General features: G+C 43.3%; 1 protein-coding gene across 5 annotated transcripts in view; it reads right to left on the minus strand.

The window, feature by feature from the left end:
- Atp8b4 (ATPase phospholipid transporting 8B4 (putative)) overlaps positions 1 to 20,415 on the minus strand; it is a 192,172-nt gene extending 171,757 nt beyond the window's left edge. For 2 of the 5 annotated variants that reach the window (XM_052183505.1, XM_052183500.1), the window contains exons 1-3: positions 20,321 to 20,415; positions 20,006 to 20,221; positions 9,712 to 9,776 (exon numbers count right to left, since the gene is read on the minus strand). In XM_052183505.1, coding sequence (XP_052039465.1) covers positions 9,712 to 9,742 — 31 coding nt within the window. In that variant the 5' untranslated portion in view covers positions 9,743 to 9,776; positions 20,006 to 20,221; positions 20,321 to 20,415. Of the gene's footprint in view, positions 1 to 9,711; positions 9,777 to 11,876; positions 11,974 to 16,618; positions 16,664 to 19,787; positions 19,955 to 20,005; positions 20,222 to 20,320 lie in introns of those variants that run through there. The other 3 variants (XM_052183502.1, XM_052183504.1, XM_052183501.1) reach the window with 3 other exon arrangements.
- Between the last annotated feature and the right edge of the window lie 1,724 nt (positions 20,416 to 22,139).

The following is a 22,139-nucleotide window of genomic DNA, read 5'->3' on the forward strand; positions in this document are numbered from 1 at the left end:
AGTAAGTCCCAGTGAAATGCTTTCTTTCATAAGAGTTGCCATGGTCGTGGTGTCTCTTCACAGAATTAGAACACCAACTAAAGACATCAAGACACTACTCCTCAGTCTGAAGGTCACCATGAAGATTGTTCCTAACTAGTGTCAACTTGTGGGGTGCGCTGTCCATCTAACATCCCCCTGCATGGCTGTCCTCATTTCTGGATAGTCAGTCTCTGTGGTTGTTACTGCAGTCCAGCCTGAGTCATCTAGCTGCTGATAAAATCAAGGCTGGGCTGGTGGGATCACTTCACAACCCCTGAGTATGCCTTCTTGTTACTGGGAAGCAGCCTTCCAAGCAACCAGTCACCTGAGAGAAACTTCACTCCTGGCTCTAAAGGCCTGACCATTTCATTTTCTTGATTGTCCTACAACAAACAAAAAAAGGCAAAAGCCAAAATAGTACTTGGAGAGTGAGGCTTAAAATATTGAGATGACTCATTTGTGTAACACTACCTTAACACAAAATAAGAGGGGGGGGGGAGAAGGAAAGAAAGAAGGAAAGAAAGAAAGAAAGAAAGAAAGAAAGAAAGAAAGAAAGAAAGAAAGAAAGAAAGAAAGAAAGAAAGAAAGAAAGAAAGAAAGAAAGAAAGAAAGGAAGGAAGGAAGGAAGGAAGGAAGGAAGGAAGGAAGGAAGGAAGGAAGAAAGGAAGGAAGAAAGGAAGATAGGAAGAAGAAGGAAGATAGGAAGGAAGGAAGGAAGGAAGGAAGAAAGGAAGGAAGGAAGGAAGGAAGGAAGGAAGGAAGGAAGGAAGGAAAAAAGAAAACACTTCTGTCAAAAAAGAGTAGTGGGTATTATTGTGGGGTATACAAATGGCTCTTTATAAATGGCAAGAGTTGACCTGGGCCATCAAGACATTTCAGGAGACTTAGAGGCTTCAGCTCTAAGTCAAAAACTGGATATACTCACTTGAATAGTAATTAGCCCCATCTTAGATTATGCACAACCAGAGAACTGTCATCTTCAGATTCCACATTTGTGTAGTTCACATCCAAAAGTGCAGTTCTATAGTTCTGCACCAAACTATACTTATTGCAGCACCACAACCTTGACCCTACAAACTAAGGAGGAATTATCCGCCTAGAACTATAGTCACATTCTAAAATGTTTTAAAGCTGATTAGTATTCTGTGTGTGAAAGTATTGTATGGAGAGACAGCTGCATTAGCTGAGTAAGAGTATGGAGGTTGGGGATAGTTCTGTGCCCTCTCTCCTCCCACCTTTACATGGGTCCAGGGATCAAACTCAGGCCACCAGGTCTGTGTGGCAAGCACCTTCACTGGCTAAGCCATATATGTCTTCCATAGTTGTATTCTAAACATTCCCACCAGTTCTCCCTAAAAAAATCAGATATTGCTCTCACACCATAAGACCTGATTATCTTTCCTTCAGTCTCTGCTCCACACTTTGTCTCTGTATCTCCTCCCATGGGTATTTTGTTCCCCCTTCTAAGAAGAACCAAAGTACCCATACTTTGATCTTCCTTCTTCCTGAGCTTTGTTTGGTCTGTGAATTGTATTTTGGGTATTCCGAGCTTCTCAGCTAATATCCACTTATAAGTGAGTGCTTACCGCCTGTGTTCTTTTGTGATTGGGTTACCTTACTCAGGATGATATTTTCTAGTTCCATCCATTTGCCTAAGGATTTCAAGAATTCATTGTGTCTAATAGCTAAGTAGTATTCCATTGTGTAAATGTACCACCTGGGGATCCATCGCATATACTGTCACCAAACCCAGACACTATTGTAGATGCCAATCCACAAGCACTTGCGGACAGGAGCCTGATATAACTGTCTCCTGAGAGACCCTGCCAGTACCTGACAAATACAGAGGTGGGTGCTCTCAGCCAACCATTGAACTGAGCACAAGGTCCCCAATGGAGGAGCTAGAGAAAGGACCCAAGGAGTTGAAAGGTTTTGCAGCCCCATGGGAGGAACAACAATATGAACCAAGCAGTACCCCCAGAGCTCCTAGGGACTAAATCACAAACCAGAGATCACATGGAGGGACCTATGGCTCCAGCTACACGAGGATGGCCTTGTTGGACATCAAAGAGAGGAGAGGCCCTTGGTCCTATGAAGGCTCGATGCCCCAGAGTAGGGGAATGCCAGGACAGGGAATCCGGAGTGGGTGAGCAGGGGAAAGCGGGGATGGGATACGGTATTTTCGGAGGAAAAACTAGGAAAGGCGATAACATTTGAATTGTAAATAAAGAAGGTATCTAATAAAAAAAAAAAAAAAAGACCTGATTAGATCCAGGAAGTCCTCTGCTTGCTTCTAAATCCTTGGGATTGGGTCTTAACCACTATGTCTGTATTTTTGGTGATTATTGTCTTTATCAGCTAACTTTTCATGAATTTATTCTGGCAGAAGATTTTAGTATCTTTGCATTAATCTCTAAAACATCCTGGCTTTGACTCTAAATCTTTACAGTTCTCTGCCCTTAGCTTGGCGACACTAGCCCTCAATTATCTTTTCAAAAATTGGCTTTCTTCTGTATGTTGTGACGGTATACAACAGGACAGTCCTATCCTGGAAGAAGAAGCTAGACACAAATCCCCTGAAGAATTCCCACTGGGAGTGTCTTCTCTGACATGCAATGATTTAAGCCTGAATGGTTTCTATTTCCTGAGATCTTTCCAGGTACGGTTTCAGTGATGAAAAGAGTTTGGTCACCACAGAGTGTAGGATTTACAGAAGCACCCCACACCACCATAATTAATCAACAGAGTTCTTCTGTTGAGAAAGATAGTAGATCAGCATATGTTCATAAAAGATGTAAAGAATTTAAGATGGCAAACAGATGCCTTCTCGGGTCCTGATTAAGTTGCAGAAAATATGTGAGGAAGAGGAAAATATTGTCCAGAGAAGGCCATTAATTTTGAAGAAAGTTTAGATAATAACTTAGAAAGTAAAAGGTATCAGTGTGACTAGAAAAAAAAAGGTAGGAGCTACTTCAGCCAATCACATTAGAAGAGCATTCCTCCCATGGAGGCTAAGGGCGAACTCAGATCCAGACAGAGGTGCAAGGGTTGGGGGTGTGTTATAAACAAAGTGACAGTGCCATCTGCATGCAACATGTTTGCACAGAAATTATCAGGGTCCTGTTTCATTCTCAAAAGTGTCTTTGTTTAGAGCTGGAATGTAACTCAACAGTAGAGAGCTGGAATATGCATTTAGTGAATGAACTAGAACAGATAAAATTGAAAAAACTTGATTTAAATGTATACCAAAAGTTTAAGGTGAAGGAAATTATAAAAAAGAAAACCAAGAAAGGAATAGAGAAAGTAAACAAAAGGAAATGATCAAACATGCAGGACTTTTCTGGCCCAGAGTAAGATGTCAGTCTTCCAAGTGAAAGGCCCACCAGATTCCAATCAGAACTCAGAAAAATGGGCTTGCTGCTCTCCATAAAAGATCATCTCCAAGCCAATCGCTTAAGAATGTGTAACAAAAAAAAAATAGCTTAAAATTCAATAGCAACATGGTGAATAGAAGATACAGAAGCAAAGACGGTGGCCAACCAAAGCCATGACCCACACACCTGCTCAAGGTGAGCCCCCAGTTCTTCAGACAAACTGTCTGTTGCCTTTTCAGATTTATTTATGATTGCATATGTGGTGTGTGTGTGTGTGTGTGTGTGTGTGTGTGTGTGTGTGTGTGTCTGTGTGTGTGTGTCTGTGTGTGTGTGTACACATCCAACAGGGTTTGTAAGAAGGCCACAGGACAACTTTGTGGAGTCAGTTCTTTGTTCAAAGGTTTACGTGAGTACCAAGGACAAAACTCAGGTCACCAGGCCTGTGCTTACCACTGAGCCACCTCATCAACCCTGCTATTGATTTTTATTTTATAGTCTGCTAATAACAACAACCAAAAACACACTTCTAGTAAAAAGCAAAATAGTAGTTCATGGCTCAGACATTAGTTTTCTAAGAAAGCCTTATAGAGAACTCACTGTTGGACATAAATAACAGGAGGGTAAAGCTTCCAGAGATGCTTCATAACAGCTCGAACGGTGTCATCCCGAACAACCCAGCGGACACTTGTTATCCCTAACAACCCAGAGGACGCTTGTCATCCCCAACAACCCAGAGGACGCTTGTCATCCCCAACAACCCAGAGGATGCTTGTCACCCTGAACAACCCAGAGGACACTTGTCATCCAGAACAACCCAGAGGACACTTGTCATCCCTAACAACCCAGAGGACGCTTGTCATCCCCAACAACCCAGAGGATGCTTGTCACCCCCGAACAACCCAGAGGACGCTTGTCATTCCGAACAACCCAGAGGACGCTTGTCACCCTGAACAACCCAGAGGACACTTGTCACCCCGAACAACCCAGAGGACACTTGTCCTCGCTTTCTTCTCACCCAGCTAATCCGAGCAGTGAACGTGGGGTATTCAGATGAACAAGTGAGCTGAGTGCCCTTCAAACAATCACCCAGTTGGTTTTGCTCAACTTCACTTGTGCTGAACACCACATGGCCCAAGTTTGGAACCGACCATGCTAGAAAACAGCGAGTGAGCTCCTCTGCCGCACTGCTGGATGAATGTAAGACCCTCATGGCACACGTCAAGTTGATATGTTTCCTGGCCATTGAGAAAACTAGCAGAGGCATGTGACTGGACAGATACTCAAGTATCTTAGAGATTCCAGAAGGTACCACAGAAGAGGAAGAATTCTTAGACTTCTGAACCCACTTCAGAATATAAAAGTAGGGAATGCCTTCAGAGTCCTACTCCATGTAGATGACAGAAATATCCTTCACTCTGGTGCAGGAAAGATAGCTCAGTAGTTAAGAGCAGAGGACCCAGGCGTGATTCTCAGCAGTAATATGGCTACACATGGCCGTGTGTAACTCCAATTCCAGCAGATCTAATGCTCTTTTCTGATCTCCACAGGCACCAAGCATACATAAAAATACATTCACACATACATACATACACACACATATATAAAGATATGCAGATATATACATGTAGATATATAGATATATATGCATACATATGCATATATATGTCCTATGGCCTTCTCATATGCACCATGGCATGTGAACATATGTAGCATAAGATATAGATAGATAGATAGATAGATAGATAGATAGATAGATAGATAGATAGATAGACAGATAGATAGATAGGATAGATTAGATAGATATTTAAAACAAATTACAACAAAAAATAAAGTAAAATAAAATAAAATAATCTTCACTCCCCCAAAGTTGCAAAGGCCAATAATATGTGACGTTTTTCCTCAAACAAATGGATTAGCAATGCAGTGCTGGAAGAGCCCTTGTCTCTGTACCCTGTGCTTGTTTTGTTCTCCACAGTGACCAAATAAAGATCATAAGTGGCCCACAGAAATCAGTGAAAATTATGGTACATTCAACCTCGAGTAAGCAGAGTTAGCTTATAGTCCCCAATCCCACCCTAATCCCAAAAAAGAATTATCTGGTGGGGCTAATAATTTATTAAATCTACTCCAAGTTTTAAAAGTCCCTTTAACTATGTTTGGAAGTGGAAGTGGAAAGACACAATTCAAAGCATCCAAACGCACTGTCCATCACTTAAGACACAAACACAGAAGGGGAGAGTGACCTCTAGAACACTATTTGCTGGCTCTGCCTTTAACCACAATTAAGATGCTATTTCATGTACACAAGATTTTAGGACTCATAAAACAAGAGTCAGGTTAGGGGGGAAAAAAAGACAAAAAAGCCCTCAGGTGAGCCGAGGCACGCTGAGGCACAGACTGGGCCTGAGCTCCTGCAGGACCGCTCTAGCTCAGAGCCTTTCCTTAACTATGACTTCTTAGTAAGGCCTCACCTTTGTGTGGTGATCATTGAACTAGGAAGTGTGGGATGCAACTTCAAACAGAAAATTATCCCAAAAGTCCTTTATATGCATGTATGAAATTCTCAAACAATAAAAAATACATACAAGAAGTTGTTTTAAAATAACTAAAAACAAAATAGGTAAAGGGGAATCATCCAAATGCTAATTTTACTGTCTCCCAAGAGGGTCTTGAAGTAACTTCTGAACATTTCCAGTGAAAACTAGTTAATGATCATTGATACTGCTGCTGGTCCTTGAAGGCCATGATTACTATCTTCCTGATCAGGGCTCTTTTCCGTCATAGCACACAGTAAATTTCAGACTCGCTCTCTCTCACCTCCAGCCAGCAAAAGTGAGACACTCACACCTCTCTTTTTAATCGGTTTGTCTGTGAGCGGGTCTTGACTCTAAGGAGTGTTGGTCAGTGTTGGACTCTAAGGAGAGCAGGAACTCTGTTCAGACAAAGAAGTGAGAGTTCCTCCTAGGCCCTTGAGTGAGCACAGATGGCATAAGCACGACAGTCCTTCAGTTATCTACACTGCATTCTTCCTTTGTATTCAATGTGATTTTGAAGACATCATTCAGACCCTTAGTTGTATGCTGCCAAAGTCATTAAACAACAACACACCATGGAGAACTTGAGGACCCTGTGTAAAACCTGAGGACACAGGCTGAGATTCTTATGTTAGTTTGGAATGCATCAAAACACCAAAGAATGTCTCCAAACGTGAAGTATCATTTAAGGGGTAAAACTGTTAGCTTTGGAGAAGTTTAGGGGGATTGGGGGGCATTTTCAGAATATTCTTCAAACTAAATCAATTACATTAGCCTTTCCCTTCCTCAATATTCTTTCTTTCTTTCTTTCATCAAAATCTTATTGATTGGAAACCTAATCTAAAGACAGAAGGAGAGTGAGCAGGGGAGCTTTAAAGCAATAAGCCTAATCTCCAGACTTTCTGATTTGACTCCAGGGACACATTCTGATACAACTGAGCAATGTACCCTGAGCAGGAGACTCCTGATGAGCTGCAGCAGTGACCAGCAGCTTCTGGGATTAATTGATATTTAAATAGAAAAGTGAAGAGAATGAAATCTTCCCACAATTGTGTGTGTGTGTGTGTGTGTGTGTCCTCACAAAAGAGCTTGGGAAACACATTAGGTGATTCAAACAGGTGCTAAAGGGTTCGGGGTTTGTTTTCCTCTTTGATAAACCAATGTAAACATGTCCATCCAGCTCAAAGAAACAGAAAATTCAATTTATTGGAATTTTTATTCCCTGAATGGCTGCTATAGCAAATTCACAGCAAATTCATCCTTCTGGTATACCTGGACTGAATTCTATAAATTACAAATAAGATCTTTAGATAAGCCCCTGTTATGTTGTTTTCTATGCATGCATGAGTCATGACTGGAGACTTAATGTTTGCTATAAGAATAATGGCAAGAGCTGATATTTATTGAGCACTTGCTAAAAATCTCGATACAACCAAAGTATTTCACAGGCATTATTTCAGGAATCCTCAAAACAATGCTACCAAGTACATGCTATTCCCAGCCTCGCATTACAAATAAGGAAGCAAGGGTGGGGGGAATGCACTGAGGTCAAATTTGAAACACAGGCCTGCCTCGCTGATGACAAAGGCTTGGCAGTGAGTCTGCGGGTGTGGAGACGGCGGCTTTGCAAAGGTGACTGAGAAACTACAGATGGATCTACCAAGGAACAAGAACAGAAAGAGCAAGTGTAGGCCTCCTTCGTCAAATGCATTTCTCTAGATAAACTTTGAATCATCCCCCCTCCCAACGAAGCACTAGTCCTCCCCACCTTCTTTTCCCCCCTCCTCATTTTAATAATGTATAAAGTTTTGCCCACTTTTTCCATGTCTACATTCATGTGTACACAGAAATTGTTTCAAATATTGATAGAATTAGACCTGGATTTTGGACCGTGGTCTTAACATAACAAAGACTTGCAACACCAGGTCTTGTTGGAAGCAGCCACGTTCAAGCTGGTTGACCTCATGTTTACACTATAACGATTGTAACAGTGATTTGTGTAAAGTCTTTCATATGACAATGAAAAAAGACACATGGAAGAATTCTAGAGTCTTAGATTATCATCAGGAATATCAACAGGTGTCCTACACACACACACACATACACACACACACACACACACACACACACACCAGGCATAAATAAAACCTTCAGATAGACATTACACTGGGACAGAATTCAGCTCATTATGAGTCTGAATGTTGCAATGTGTCCAACAAGGGAATCTATGCATCATGAGGTAATTGTGGATACAGGAGCCAACCATCTGCCAAAGATATCACCAGAAGAAAAGAGAAGATGAATGCAAATTCAGCCTTTTACCTTTAAACACTATGGTCAAAAAAATGAAGAAATCTCAGTGATGAGATGTAGAATGTCCACTGAATGAAAAACTTTGTAGTAGTTGTTACTGGCTGACTAAGACAAAATGAAAAAAAATCAATACTCCACGTGGTGATTTGCATAAGAATGGACCCCACAAGCTCATATATTTAAATACTTAGTCACCAGAGAGCTGGACTGCTAGAGAAGGATCAGAAGGTATGGCCGGCCCTGTATGAAGAAGTGAACTTTGAAGTTTCAAAAGTCCAAGGCAGGCCCAGTGGCTCTCTTCCTGCTGCCTGCGGATATGGACATAGAACTCTCAGCTCCTTCTCCAGCACCATGTCAGCCTCCGTGCCACAGTGCTCCCCGCCATGGTGATAATGGACCAAGCCTCTGAGGCAAGCCTCAGTTAAATGCTTGCCCTGTAAGATTGCCATGGGCATGGTATCTCGTCACAGCAGCAGAACCCTGACCAGGACACTCTCTGAAACTGAACACTCTTTCTACTGCAAGTGGGACCCCCCCCCCCCCGACTCTAAAATTCTGAAGCACAAAAGGGTCTAAAGTCTCAAACATTTTTTAACATTGACATGATATTTAAAAGTTTGAAATCTCTGGAGAATTTCAGATTTTGCATTTCCAGGGTAGTAGTACTCAATCAGAAAAGGTCTATGCAAAGATTCCCAAATTTAAAAACTAAAACAATACAAAAGCTAAACCCAGAAGTACTTCTGGTCCCAAATACCTCAAATAAAATATATTTAGCCTATTTTCAGGAGACTGATTACTAAAACGAACAAACAAAAAAGTGTTTCTTTTTTTTTTTTTAACAGAGCTGAGGACCGAACCCAGGGCCTTGCACTCGCTAGGCAAGCGCTCTACCACTGAGCTAAATCCCCAACCCCCCAAAAGTGTGTTTCTGCTACCTCAACCAGTTCTGAGTGTTCACGTATTCGTGCAACAAAACACCACTTTGAAGTGAAAAATTAAGAAACAACCCACAGATTGACCCAATCTCACAGAGACAAAACCACATAGTCACAACCACACAGAGATACAACCACACAGAGATACAACCACACAGAGATGCACAACAACACAAACTGACACAACCACACAGATTGACAGCAACACCTTTTCACTGAGTGGAAGAATCTCGATGAAAGAGTATGAGCTACATTGTGTCATTTCTATTTACCTTAAAATAAACAAAAGCAAATTGACTGCGATCAGAAGGCAGCTGGGGATTCCCAGAGAGCAGCCACAGCAGCACACAAAGGAACTTAGTAAGACCCTAGAAACCTCTGGATTTTGTTTCACACGCCCTCGGGAGGTACGTGGGTATACACAATTGTCGAAACTTTTCTTAACTTATGTTTTCTGAATGAATCAAATGTCTAGCATTAGATAAGATCATAGTTCCTATTGCTTTGTGTCATCAGGAATTGAAGCCTTACCAAGTAGCTTCTTCTTATTGCAGAACATCATCACCCTGAGTTTTCACCATGTCATGAGTGTTGGCCTACATTTTAAAGAGAGAGGAAGAGAAAGAGAGACACACATTAGTCTTTGAAAGATGCTCAATATCTTTATATTAACCCTCTTCAATGGTCTTTCTACACACATTTAGATGACAAATTGCTGGCATAATAAAAATCAATAAGTCTAGATTAAAATGCTTAGATCTAACCAGATAATAATATTTCTGTGCCATGAAAATGCATGTTTGTATCACAAATATACTGAGGCTAAGGCTCAGAAAAACCACACTTCAAAGTGAACTCCTTGAAGCAGCACTTGTCTCTGGCCTCCCTCTGCTCTCTGAGCTCTCCTCTTCCCTGCAGCTCAAAGAAGTCCCAGAAGCCTCCTCCCTAAGGCAGGTCATAGAACACAGAGCCCCTTTCCCTCAAAGGTAGCCATAAAAGCTAAATCACTCTCCAGAAACACCCCACCCATATTTCTGCATATTCTTCATGAAGAAGTTCTCTGGCATATTTTTTGATTATAGGTCCTAAGACCTCTCTCCCCCATTGTTTAAAATGTCCACTTCCGTACCCCAGTGGGAAAAATGCCAAGAAGAATCTGGACAGATAGGTCTTGTGGGTATCCTCTACTTCATCATCTTTCATTGGCTCAGACCCTTTCTGTCCAATCAAAGGGCCATGTGACACCCTCTGCTTCACTAAAACAGCCCATAAAAGTGGATTGTTCACGATGGATCTGTCTTTGGGTCTTCATCTTGGTATCCAGAATTATTAGTGTCTGGTCACCAAAGTTCACAGCATGTTCTCAGTCCTGTCAACTCGTCTATTGCCAGTTTTTCTCAGCAGACTATGTTACATCATAGTAAAATTTAACTTCCCAGTGAAGGCTTTATGGCAACCCCAGGCTAGCCCATACATGAGCACTGGATTTGGCATACAATTTTAATCAACTTTTCTAACTCATCCCAAACACTAGAAATTAGAATATCTTAGGATTATACAAGCATCTGTCTTTTGCTGGAATGTGCTAGACCCTCCCCACAGCCTGAGCTGATAACTGCTCCTAGATGTGGGAGCTATTATATATAACAGGGAATTGTTACCAGGCTGCAGCTCACCACAACCCCAAATTTTCTACTCACTTATCCATATATATGTCCTTCTCTTGGTTGCTACCCAACACACTAAAATAACACCATTATTATCTTTTTTTTTCCTGTGTGTGGCCTAGTTTTTTATGAGCTAGACCCTATCAAGGGTCTAAAATGGGCAAATGCACAAACAGATTACACGCAACATTCACAACCCATGGAGATATGCACATGAAGCTTAGTAAACAAGTGGCCAAGCCAGCAGGCGTAAGGAATTGGCCGTGCTCCGTGGGTTAGAAAGAGGAGCGATGGATCTGCTTCCTACTCGGAGAAGGTCGTGCAGAATGTATGGAGTGTACTGAAAGAAGCGCTGTGTGGTCAGCTGCACAGACGCCAAATAAGAGGAAGAACAGTACATTTGGCTTAGCTGTCACAAGAAAAGACGTTTAAAAGGAAATTGATCAATCCCCATGGTTCTAATACAGATCCCTTGGTATCCAAAACACCGGAAACCGTCCATCTGTCTCCCTGTTGCCTCCCTGGGGGGGTGCCTGGCTAAAAGAGGCACTGACAGTAGGAACCTAGGCTTTCCTAGTGCCCAGATTAGTAAAACGGATGAGTCTAAGCACGAATGGTTATTGCTGCCATGTGTTCCTAGAAGCAGGAGTAATCATAACCCTTTAGAAACTCCCCTGTTCCCTCCTGTACAGTGTCCATGCCATCAGTTCCAAGATTGCCCATCCCATCCCTCCAAAGCCTCCTCTCTACCCATCCCTGCCTAGACAGAAGGTGTCATCTAGGACATTACAGCTGACCGTAGATCAGTTTTCCTATGTGCTTATCCTCATAGGCCTGACTTGGTCCAGACTTGGGACATTATAGACCAGTATATCCACATCAAAACTACAGACAGCCTCATTAGAGGGGACTGGCATCAGGTCAAGACGCTGCTAAGAAACCCAGAAGACCTCACATTAGCCTTAGGGAAGAAAAGTTTAACATATCAGCTAAGACCTCTACCATTTTGTTTTTGCTCCTGCGTCTTACCTGGTTTCTCCCTCCTTCCTTCACTTCCCACAATCCTCTTTTCACTCCTTGTGTCTGCACTCCAGAGATGCCCAGCTTAGCTTTTTCCATCTGAGGACCGTCGTGAGTCCTCTTCTCTATATTTATAGTCATGTTACCATGGCCCCACCCTCTTCAACTCACATATTAACTCTTATGGCACTTCCTCCACGAGCCACTTCCGGTGTGTTCCACAAAACCTGGTACTGTCCGTCTCAGAGCCAATGACACTCTGGACTGTAGTTGTCTGTGGCATTGGCCTTCTCATGACTTCCCAAGCTCCAGTGGCATGGGAACCTCCTCATCTGGCCCATGGTTTTCTTCCTGACATCTGACACATGCCTGGCCTAGAGTGCTACTCCATGTGTTTATTGAGCATGAATAAATGATGCTTTCTTTTCTCTAAGAAATGGGGCGTGGACCTGCATGTGCTGAAAGGCCCTCCTCTTTTAGCAATTATTCTTTCTAGGACTCAAGCACCAGAGTGGCTTTGACCTATCACTCCTGATTTGAGGCTCCTGGGGGTGGGGGGATTTCATCTCTCTTGCTAGCCTCTATCCTTTTGTATATGGCTATATCCTAAACACCCTTAATGCAGATTAGGAGCAAACAGGATGAGTGCATTTGGTGTCATAGCAAGTTGAAAAGCATGGGAAAGAAGGGAGGAGTGGCCAGAACTTGGAGGAAGATCTCAGGCACTCCAGCTAAAAAAAAGATTCTCAGGAGTGTTCTTGTCGGTTAAATTTGTTCTTTGACAATTATAAACATGTATGTACTGCACTTGGTCACCCCAACTTTCCCTTCCCCCCGCCCAGGTCTCTTTCCCACAGTCATGCCACTCTTTTTGTTTTGAGACTCTCTGATTTTAACCAGGAGCAGCATTTATGTCACCGTGGGTTTGGAACTGTCTGTTTCAGCCTGGTGGTCTCACCGATGGGTACATAGCTAAAATTACATAACTAAATGACTATCTCTACTCCAGAAGCAATCAGTTTCTAATAGAATACAAAGGATTTTTTTTTTATGTAAGTCTTTCCTCTGAAAAAATACCATAGGCAAAGCCATCCTCACCCACTGGACTTTTTCCTGGTTTCATTATTTTTGTTTGTTTGTTTGTTTGTTTGTTTGTTTTGATGCAGGATCTCAGGTCTGGCACTTGCTATATATATCCCAGACTAGCCTCAAACTCACAGCAATCCTCCTGCCTCAACTTCCTGGTTGCTAGGATTACAGGTATTTCCACCGCATACATCTTTTCGTCACTTCTTTGTTTCACAAGATAGTCACCAAAAGGAGCCAGAGCAGACATTAAATGGCGTCGGGAGGGAGAACACATAATGCCTGTGAGGATGACATCTGGTGCTCCTGGTGCCCCATCTGGCCAGAAGAGAACTACTAATCAAGGAGTCTAAGCCAACTTGTTAGGACATGAAAATTGTCCCTGGAGACTAAACCGACAAGTTCTGTTTTCAGAGGACCAAAATCCCTTGTTGGTTTGTTAGCTGCTGAGAGAGTGGTGCTAACTGATAACCAGTGTTGAGGAAGAAGCTAAAACAACATCGAAGGGAGCGATGGTAGAAGAGCCCTGCAGCTTTTCTCTTCTCTTATTTTACATCTCCCTGCAAGTTCTTCTCATTTGCAAAATTCCCATAAGATGAGGCTTAAAAGAACACCATATCCCTCTCAGACTTTCCTGATTCCCTAGCAGCCTTATGCCTTCACTTTCGACTTCTCACTGTCTCCTTGCCAAGTGTCTTGAAGTCATTTATTTTGAAGATAATGAATAAATCCATTTCAACTTTAAGCATTTTTACTTTTATAGAAATACTCTCTACTCCATAACTCAGAGTGTGACATCACCCTTGCTGCGTGAATTAAACTGCTGAATGATTTCTAGAAACTTTTTCCTCAGTAGTATCCGACTCAAGGACTTTAATCGCTAAAACAACATTATAGCAAAAACAGAAAGAATCCACTCTTAAGCCTCTGTCTCCACCAATCCAATCCTTCCCTTGGAACAGTGCCCAAGCAGGCACAGTTTGTGAAAGACTGAGATCACAGTGGAGCAGACATCAGTCAAACTTGAAGAAAATGAAATTTCCTTCAATACTATATTACAATTCTTAGAATACTCCTCCTATTCCTCACCAAAATGTGCCCATCCTTAGATGCTTGTCCTCATCTGGGTTTAGGGTGTTTAGGAGATAGGAGATAGCAGTGTACAGAAAGGAGAGATGCAATAGCCTCCTTCTTTTTTTTAAGTGTGTGTGTGTGTGCACATGCATGTGTGCATATGTTCATGCACATGAGTGTGAGACTGTACCTCGGTGCACATGTGGATATCAGAAGGCAACCTCTGATGTTGGACCTGGTCTTCCACCTTGAAAAACACAAGGTCCCTTATCCACCACTACATAAGCCAAGCTAGCTAGCCTGCACACTTCCAGAGAGTCTTCTGCCATCACTTCCTGTCTTCCTATAGGAACACCAGGTTACCAACACATGCTGCCACACCAAGGCTCTCCACAAGTTCTAAGGCTCCATACTCATGGCCCCATGCCTACACAGAAAGTACTTTACCCACCAAGCCATCCCTGGGCGTTTTCAGTCTTGCACATTCAACAACTCTCCAAAATACCCTGCATGGCACCTGCTCCACCCAGAAAGGTGTCAAAGTAAAGAGAAAATCATCTCTTGTTGAACACTAGGTCACTAGAGGTCTAAGGAAATACAGTAAACACAATTGGGTGACAGAAGTTTGTGAGAAATAAACTCTAGCCCTAAAAGTAAGAACTTGAGATTCTGAAATCCATCCACATATATGTACTAAGTAGATGAGAGTCACATGACTATGTCCTCCCACTTCTTAAAAATACCACAAATCATATAAAATGGTAAAAAATAATCTTTTACCATAGGATAAATCATATCTTACCCTTGGCTTCATCTCACACAAAGGATCAATAAAGTGGCTCCCACCTATAGAAGTTCTAGTTAAATATGATTGATAAATAGATAAATAGATGGTAGATAGATAGAAATTGATATAATACCCCAATAGATATCAGTAGGTAAGCAGACGATCTATAAATAGAGATATTTAGATGATTAATAGACATACATAAGTAGATAGAAGACTAATATTGACAGATAATTTAGATAAATAGGAGATAGAGAGATCATAGATGGATGATATCAGTAGGTAAATATATGTATATATACATATATGTGTGTGTGTGTGTGAAAGAGGTGTGAAAATACAGAAGAAAGTCAACAAGCACATACACACACACATGTATGCATATGTTCATTTAAAATTAAGAAAGTATATTTTTTTAAAAAAGCAAACCTCAGTTGTACTTCCAAAAAGATTTTCTTTCCTTGACACACATGGTTGTTTGTTTATTTGTTTTACACTAAGCTGTGCTCTAGTCCTTTCTTTTTTTTCTATTTTTTTGTTTTGTTTTCCATTTCAAGTTAAGGATTTGAATCTTGCTCACAAAAATAACTGTCCTGAAAAAAAAAAAATCAAAGGTGGATGCCAACTGATGCAGAGTTCACGACTGAAATAATAACTAAACCAGACACCTAGGAACGCAGCTGGGTGGGAAAAGGACCCTTGCCCATATAGCCACCCGGCCAAGAGGTCTCTCCTCAAGGTGAAAGTGGGCACAGCTGGGTACAGGTGAGTCCACACCTTAAGCTAAGGATTAAACTGGAAATTCCCTCTAATGACTGGAGTCCACCCAGCAATTAGGTTATTACAGACAATTCCCCCTGCTCCAATTCTACACTCACCAAGCAACCTGCTGGTAATAAATTGCTTTCCCACAGAAGCCTTCAGGGAAAGAACACACCATCATGCTAAAGTGAACATCTGGTCCTCTCAATGGCTGTTTAACATGTTTTAAACTAGTAAACTGTCATTCTTGCTGTGTGTCATACATGTCCTGAACTAGTGTTTGTCTGCCTCAGAAAGATATATGTTTCTGGTATTTTATTAAAGTGCTGTCCAAACTCCACAAGACAATAGGCTGCCAAGCTGTTCGGTACTAGGAGGCAGGGGTAGTTAGCAGCTTCCCCTCTGATGTCTGGAACTCCTGCTTTCCCTCCTGTACAGAGGGAAAGTTTCCTCCTTTATAGAGAGAGTTCCTAAGGTGAATCTCTGTAAGCTTTGGTACTGACCAACCTAGATGTGCTAAGGAAATGTTGTTTTGAGCAGCCTGTATTCCCTAAGATTCAGTCTCTGATTCGGTTACAAGTAGTGGCTTCCTCCAGCTATTGCATTGTTAACGCGCCTGGGGCTCTCCACAGATGAGTGCCCCTCCCACTTCCTCCTCTCGAGCCCACTCCTTCCCATGCCCCTCCCACTTCCTCTTCTCCAGACTACTTCCCCACCCCCCTTATGCCCCTCCCCCCTCGTGCCCCTCCCCTCTTCTTACACATCTCTCAATCTCCACTATTGTTCCCTAGGTTTTCTTCCTATTGCTCCTTAGTCTGTTTGCTTCCCAGATGTGTGCTTGGGTAAACCTTGAAACCCCACTTGCAGTAAGCAGTACGCAGTAAGGCCTGACATTGGAAGACTAGAGAAAGAACAGCCTGTTCTTCCTCACTCACTGACCCTTGTCTTCCTCAGGCCCCAGGCTTTCAGAGCTGAGAAGCAAAACTCTCATAGATCCTGTTTCCCATGAACATGGAAACCATCAAGCTGTAGTCAACCTTACCTGCCAGCTCAGGGGCAGGCCCTTCGAGCCTCTACAACTCTGTACAATGGAGATCCTAATGAATCTTAACCACAGGAAATGAAATCAGAAAAAGAGAAAGGGGAAAGCCAAGGTGGTATATCTTTCACATTCGGTTTCAGTGGCAGTTTTCTGCAATTACAGTGCACATAGATTTCACACAGTGTACATAGAAGTGAACCTCTCTCTCTCTCTCTCTCTCTCTCTCTCTCTCTCTCTCTCTCTTTCTCTCTCTCTCTCTCTGTGTGTGTGTGTGTGTGTGTGTGTGTGTGTGTGTGTGTAAAATGATGGCTAATCACCAAGCCTCAACAGCAAGTTATTCTCTTATACAATGTTTATCTTTATTTTTTTGTCTCCATCATCTCTGTATTCGCTATTCCCAAGATCCTTCTGTGGGTCCACCTGTTCTTCCCCCCCCTCCAGTCTGTGAGCTTCTAAGGACTTTATCCTTGTCTCTTTCCTGACCAGCCCAAGCTGACGGGTTGAGTTCACAGATGGCGGAAGGAGAACTGGATTAGGGGTCAGCAAGATCAAATGTGGGGAGCCAGACTCCAAATAGGGAACTGATACAGAGAAGGAAGATGGCAGAGGCAGGGGAGGCGTGTCTGGAAGAGAGAGGAGGGGCAGGAAAGCAGTGCAGGACAGGCTAGGAGAGGAAGGAAAGAGAACAGGAAGCTGGCAGGCCAGGGGAAGAACACAGGCAAGCAACAGGAGGAAGAGAGAATTAAATGTCTTATGGTTTGGTAATGGCTGCATGCTTAATATAATATAAACAGAATGCATAGTGAACTGATGTATATCACACACACAGACACACACACACACACACACACACTGAGTCCAAGGCTGAGCCCTCAGCTTGTGTTATCTCATTCAGTCTTCACCAGAATGCTAAAGAATGAGCCACCATTGTCCCCATTATTGCAATGGTCAAGAACTACAGGGAAGATCTGTAAGAATGGAATGAGTAAACTCTGCCCACCTCGCCACTGTTACTGGTCTCTAAGTCTCCTGAGCCAGTCTGCTGTATGGATTTTTTTTTTATTTTTAGTATTTTCTTTAAATTCAGTGTGTGAGTATTCCCATGGATATATGCACGTGCACCACGTGCCTGCCTGGTGTCTATGAAGGCCAGGAGAGGGAATCAGATTCCTGGAACTGGAATTTCAGATAGTTGTAAGCTGTCCTGTGGGTGCTGGGAACTGAACCTGGGTCCTCTTCACCTGTCATCCATGCCCAAATGCTAGAAAGATCGCTGTCACAACAGAGACCACATGGGAAGAGTTTTGAGGATGACGAAAATGGCAAAGCAGAGCAGTGTCTCTGTGGCTAGTTCGCCACTGTCTCTGTGATCCTTATGCTGGGGTCTGAACCAAGAGGGCCGGGGTGATGGGGCCTTAGGGTTTGAACACTAAGGGGATGGAGATGACATTGCCTATGATGGCAGTGGTCAAGGAAGAGGAGGACACGGGAATGGTAGAATCAGAAATAGAAAAGGACAGTGATAAATCCAATCTGATTGCATTAGCCTCTTGATCATCTCCAAAGCCAAGTAGAGTAGACAAATGTGTAGGTGTGGAATGGTAGGCGTGTGAGCAAAAGCTGGAGCCCTGGGGGTGAATGGCCTCACTGGGGAAGAACCAGGGGACAGGCCAGGAGCTGAGGAGAATGAGCCCATCAAAGAGCAATGATAGCGCGAAGGGAGGACTCGCCCTTCAAAGACTGGTCCAGGAAGGGCCCAGCCAGGAGAGGCGCTCAGCAAACCGCACTCAAGGGAGTAAAGAAGAGGGAAAGAGAAGGGGCCAGAGTAAGGAAGAAACACGCTTCTGGGGAAACAGAGCACTGAGAACGTCTAATACTCACTTACAAATGTGTTTTTACTGACATGGAAAAGACTGAAGACAACTAAAAAACTGCTGTTTTCTGTGCTAGCCTCCCAGGGGAAAGTCTTCAACAGAAGAAGTGTGCTACACAGGAGTGCGGGGATGTGCAGTTGATTTCAGAAGCTGAGACTAGAGGAGAAGGAGGGAGGGAGGGAGGGAGGGAGGGAGGGAGGGAGGGAGGGAGGGAGGGAGGGAGGGAGGGAGGGAGGAAAGGTGGCCTAGGCACAGGGCAGGACAGGTGAATTTCTATGAGTTCTGTGAGTTCAAGGCCAGCTTGGACCACATAGCAACTTCCAGGCCACCTGAGGTTACACAGTAATATTCTGTCTCAAAATGGGAGGCAGGGGGTAGGAAAGAGAGAAGTAAAAGAAAAAGGAGAGGGAAAGATGTTTTATTTCAAGTATTGTCTGCTAATGAGCCTTTCTGTGTGACTGTACATGAACAAAACACTCCTGCGCTCAAGCAGACACTCACACACAATCTCCCAAGGGCACAAACTATCACCTGCTCTATTTTGAAAGATTCATTTATACAGTATCAGATTATACAAAATGCATGAGTAAATAAGTCCGAGCAAAACCCCCTGGGTTTTCCTGCCCAGTGGAGGCTGGCATGTAGCCTCACCAGAGAGAAGGGCAGTTTGTAGGCACAGGCCTTTGCACCCCACATGAGCCCCTCTATTTCCTCATTCTTTTCTCGAAACACTTCAGTCCCCAAATAACATCCCTCACCAGTTTCTTCTTCAGGCAGCCGTCGTTAACCTGAGACCTGAAACTCTCTCATGTCTATGAACAAAGCAGATGAAGGATCAAATTTTCTCTTCAAACAAACCTTAGCGCTGAAAATCTATCCCTCAAGTCTCAGAAACACAGGCCAGTGCGAACCGTACATCTGAGACATGAATTAACCACAGAAAAAACAGGACCTCAGGCTGTGCAGAGGAAACCTGCTACCCAACACTCTAAAGCCAGATGCTCTTTACCCTGCCCCCATCCAGCGCTTCAGACATTTGCAGAATAAAAACCTGAATTCCAAACACAATGAAATGAAAACGTCCTATCTCTTAACCTCAACTAATTTCCCCCCAAATTATTTTTAGGATAATAAAACAACACATTTTTACTAAACAACACTTATTTACTAAAGATCAACCATCCAGATGGAAACAGCAAACCAAAACAGGAATTTGGAAGAAAGAAAATGTCAGTAAGTCCCGAGCCAACGCCACTTGGTCTCCCTAGCCAGGGGATGGTCCCTCACAAACTCACCTCAGCCTGGATCTAACTTTCTCCCAGCTTCCCAGCAACGCAGAGAGATCAAACAAGTGTCCACTGTGTGAGCACACTCACGGAAAAGCAGCACTGGACTAGAAGCTCCAGTAATTACAGAAAGCAAAATGACTCTCTAGGGTGCCATCCTAGAAAAGTTCAACTCCCAGAAAAAAAAAGCAACATACACACACACACACACACCCTTGACCACTTACCACAACCGGAAGCTTCTGAGTAGCAACAAGAATCAACAGTCCTCAGGAAAGGATGCTGTCATTTCAAGAAAGCAGCTTCCCCAGTGGGAGGGGGACCCTCCTTGGAAAGAGTCTGAGCATCTCCTGAGGAGCGTCTCCTCCCACAGTTACCTGCTACCACAGCCAGGCTGAACCAAAGGGGGCTCCCAAGAGACTGCTCCTGGAGGGTGGCTTCTTCTGTGGAAATCAAGGCAGAGGTGTCAACAAGAGGAAAGCCGGCTAGCTACAGCATCTGCTTGCCAACCACCTAGCTGACTGAGGAGAAGAAGCAAGCACCTTTGGAGTTGCCACCTGTGTTCCCAGAGATTAAGCAATCAGCCATGGAGAGACATCACAGAGGGAACTGGGCTCTCTCAGGAATGAAAGCTAATCGAGCACAGGCAACGTTGAAGGCACAGTGTAGCAACACTTCTTTCCCAACATCCTCAATGTCGAAGCAGAGAACGCCAGGGTTAACCCTTTGGTCGATTTCATGGGAAGCAGATTTTTAATTTTTCAGTTTGGGATCACTTTTGAGGGATTCCGGTTCATTGAGTGGAATTAAAAGAAAACAAAATATTTCAGTTTGTGATGCTTCCCCACTACCACCCCATACCGTATAGCCCTAGCTAGCCTGGAACTTGCTATATAAACCAGGCTGACCTCCAGCTTCCAGAGATCCACCTGCCTCTGCTTCCTGGGTTCAGGGATTAAAAATGTGTGCCAGCATACCTGGTAGTTTGTGACTATCTTTTTTTTGCACATATTTCTGTGAATTGCTTACGTGGGTACTGTATTACATCATCTCACCCCACCCTTTCCTCCCTCTTCAGCTCCTCCTATGACCCCACTCCTTCTTAGGTTCATTATCTCTTCCTCCTTATTATCGATTATTATTGGGGTGTGTGGTGTGTGTGTGTGGTGTGTGTGTGTGTGTGTGTGTGTGTGTGTTTAAATACAACCTGCTGAGTCTACTTAATGTTGCTCATATGTGCTTGTGTTTAGGAGTGACCACTTGGGATTAGATAACCTATCAGGGAGCAGGTCCCTGGAGCAGATAGAGTCTTCATCTCTCATCAGCCATTAATTGTCTGTAGCTCTTTAACTAGGGGAGGGGTACGGTGAGATCTTTTTCCCTCCACACTGGCATGTCAGCTGCTATTGTCATCGTGTGGGTCTTGTTTAGGCAGCCATACTGTCGAGGTTTCGTGATATAGCTTCCCTGTCGTGTATAAAAGGCACAGTCTCTCAGTGTATGCCTGGTCTTCTGGCTCTAATGATGTTTTCATCCTCTCTTCCATCATGTTCCCTGAGTCTTAGGTGTGATGGTTGTACTACAGATGTCTCAAGTGAGGTTGGGCACCCCACATGCAGTTCTCTGCATTTTGACCAGTTGAGGGTTTCTCTGATGGTGTCCATCTACTGCAAAAAGACATATTTTGATGAGAGATGGAAGCTACACTTCTTTGTGGACATAAGTTTAAGGTTTTAGAATACATTTTGGAACTTGCTGGTTTGGGGAAGTGGTAGCAGTAGGTTCTCCTCTAGGGACAGGAGAACCTAGCCACAGGTTTATACTGGTTTACAGCACCAGGCATGAATTCCCTCCTACTGAGGTCCTTAAGTCCAATTAGATTGTTGTTGTTTATGCCCAAGATGTAAGGGCTGCTATTGCACCACTGGCTATGCTGGTCACTGCTGTGATCCCTGGGCTTTATAGTCAGGTAGAACTATTAATTGCTTTTTTTCCCTTGGTAGCTTGCGCAGCATTTTTAGATACTATGAGAGCTGGTCCTCAGGGAGGAGGCTTCCAAGTCAGCTCCAGTTTGCCTGCATTGTGTGAAATGCGTGAAGCCTTCAAACCTATTGCTCTGGTTATTTTTGAAGAAGGATGCGGTTCCTTTCTAACATGCTTTAAGTCATTCGAGGATTTTCCCAGAAGTTGCATCAGAGTTGCCAGTTAAGCACTGGAACCAAGCATGCTTAATCATGTCTTCACAACCAGAGCAAGCTAGTCCCTTGTGATCCTTAATGCTGCAACTCCGCTGTCCTGTAATAGCATCGTCTGGGCCCCCTGGCTTTTACAGCGAACCAGATGGACAAAAATCATGATCCT

The sequence above is a fragment of the Apodemus sylvaticus genome, chromosome 5 (assembly GCF_947179515.1).
Source record: "Apodemus sylvaticus chromosome 5, mApoSyl1.1, whole genome shotgun sequence".
In the NCBI taxonomy this organism is placed as follows: Eukaryota; Metazoa; Chordata; class Mammalia; order Rodentia; family Muridae; genus Apodemus; species Apodemus sylvaticus.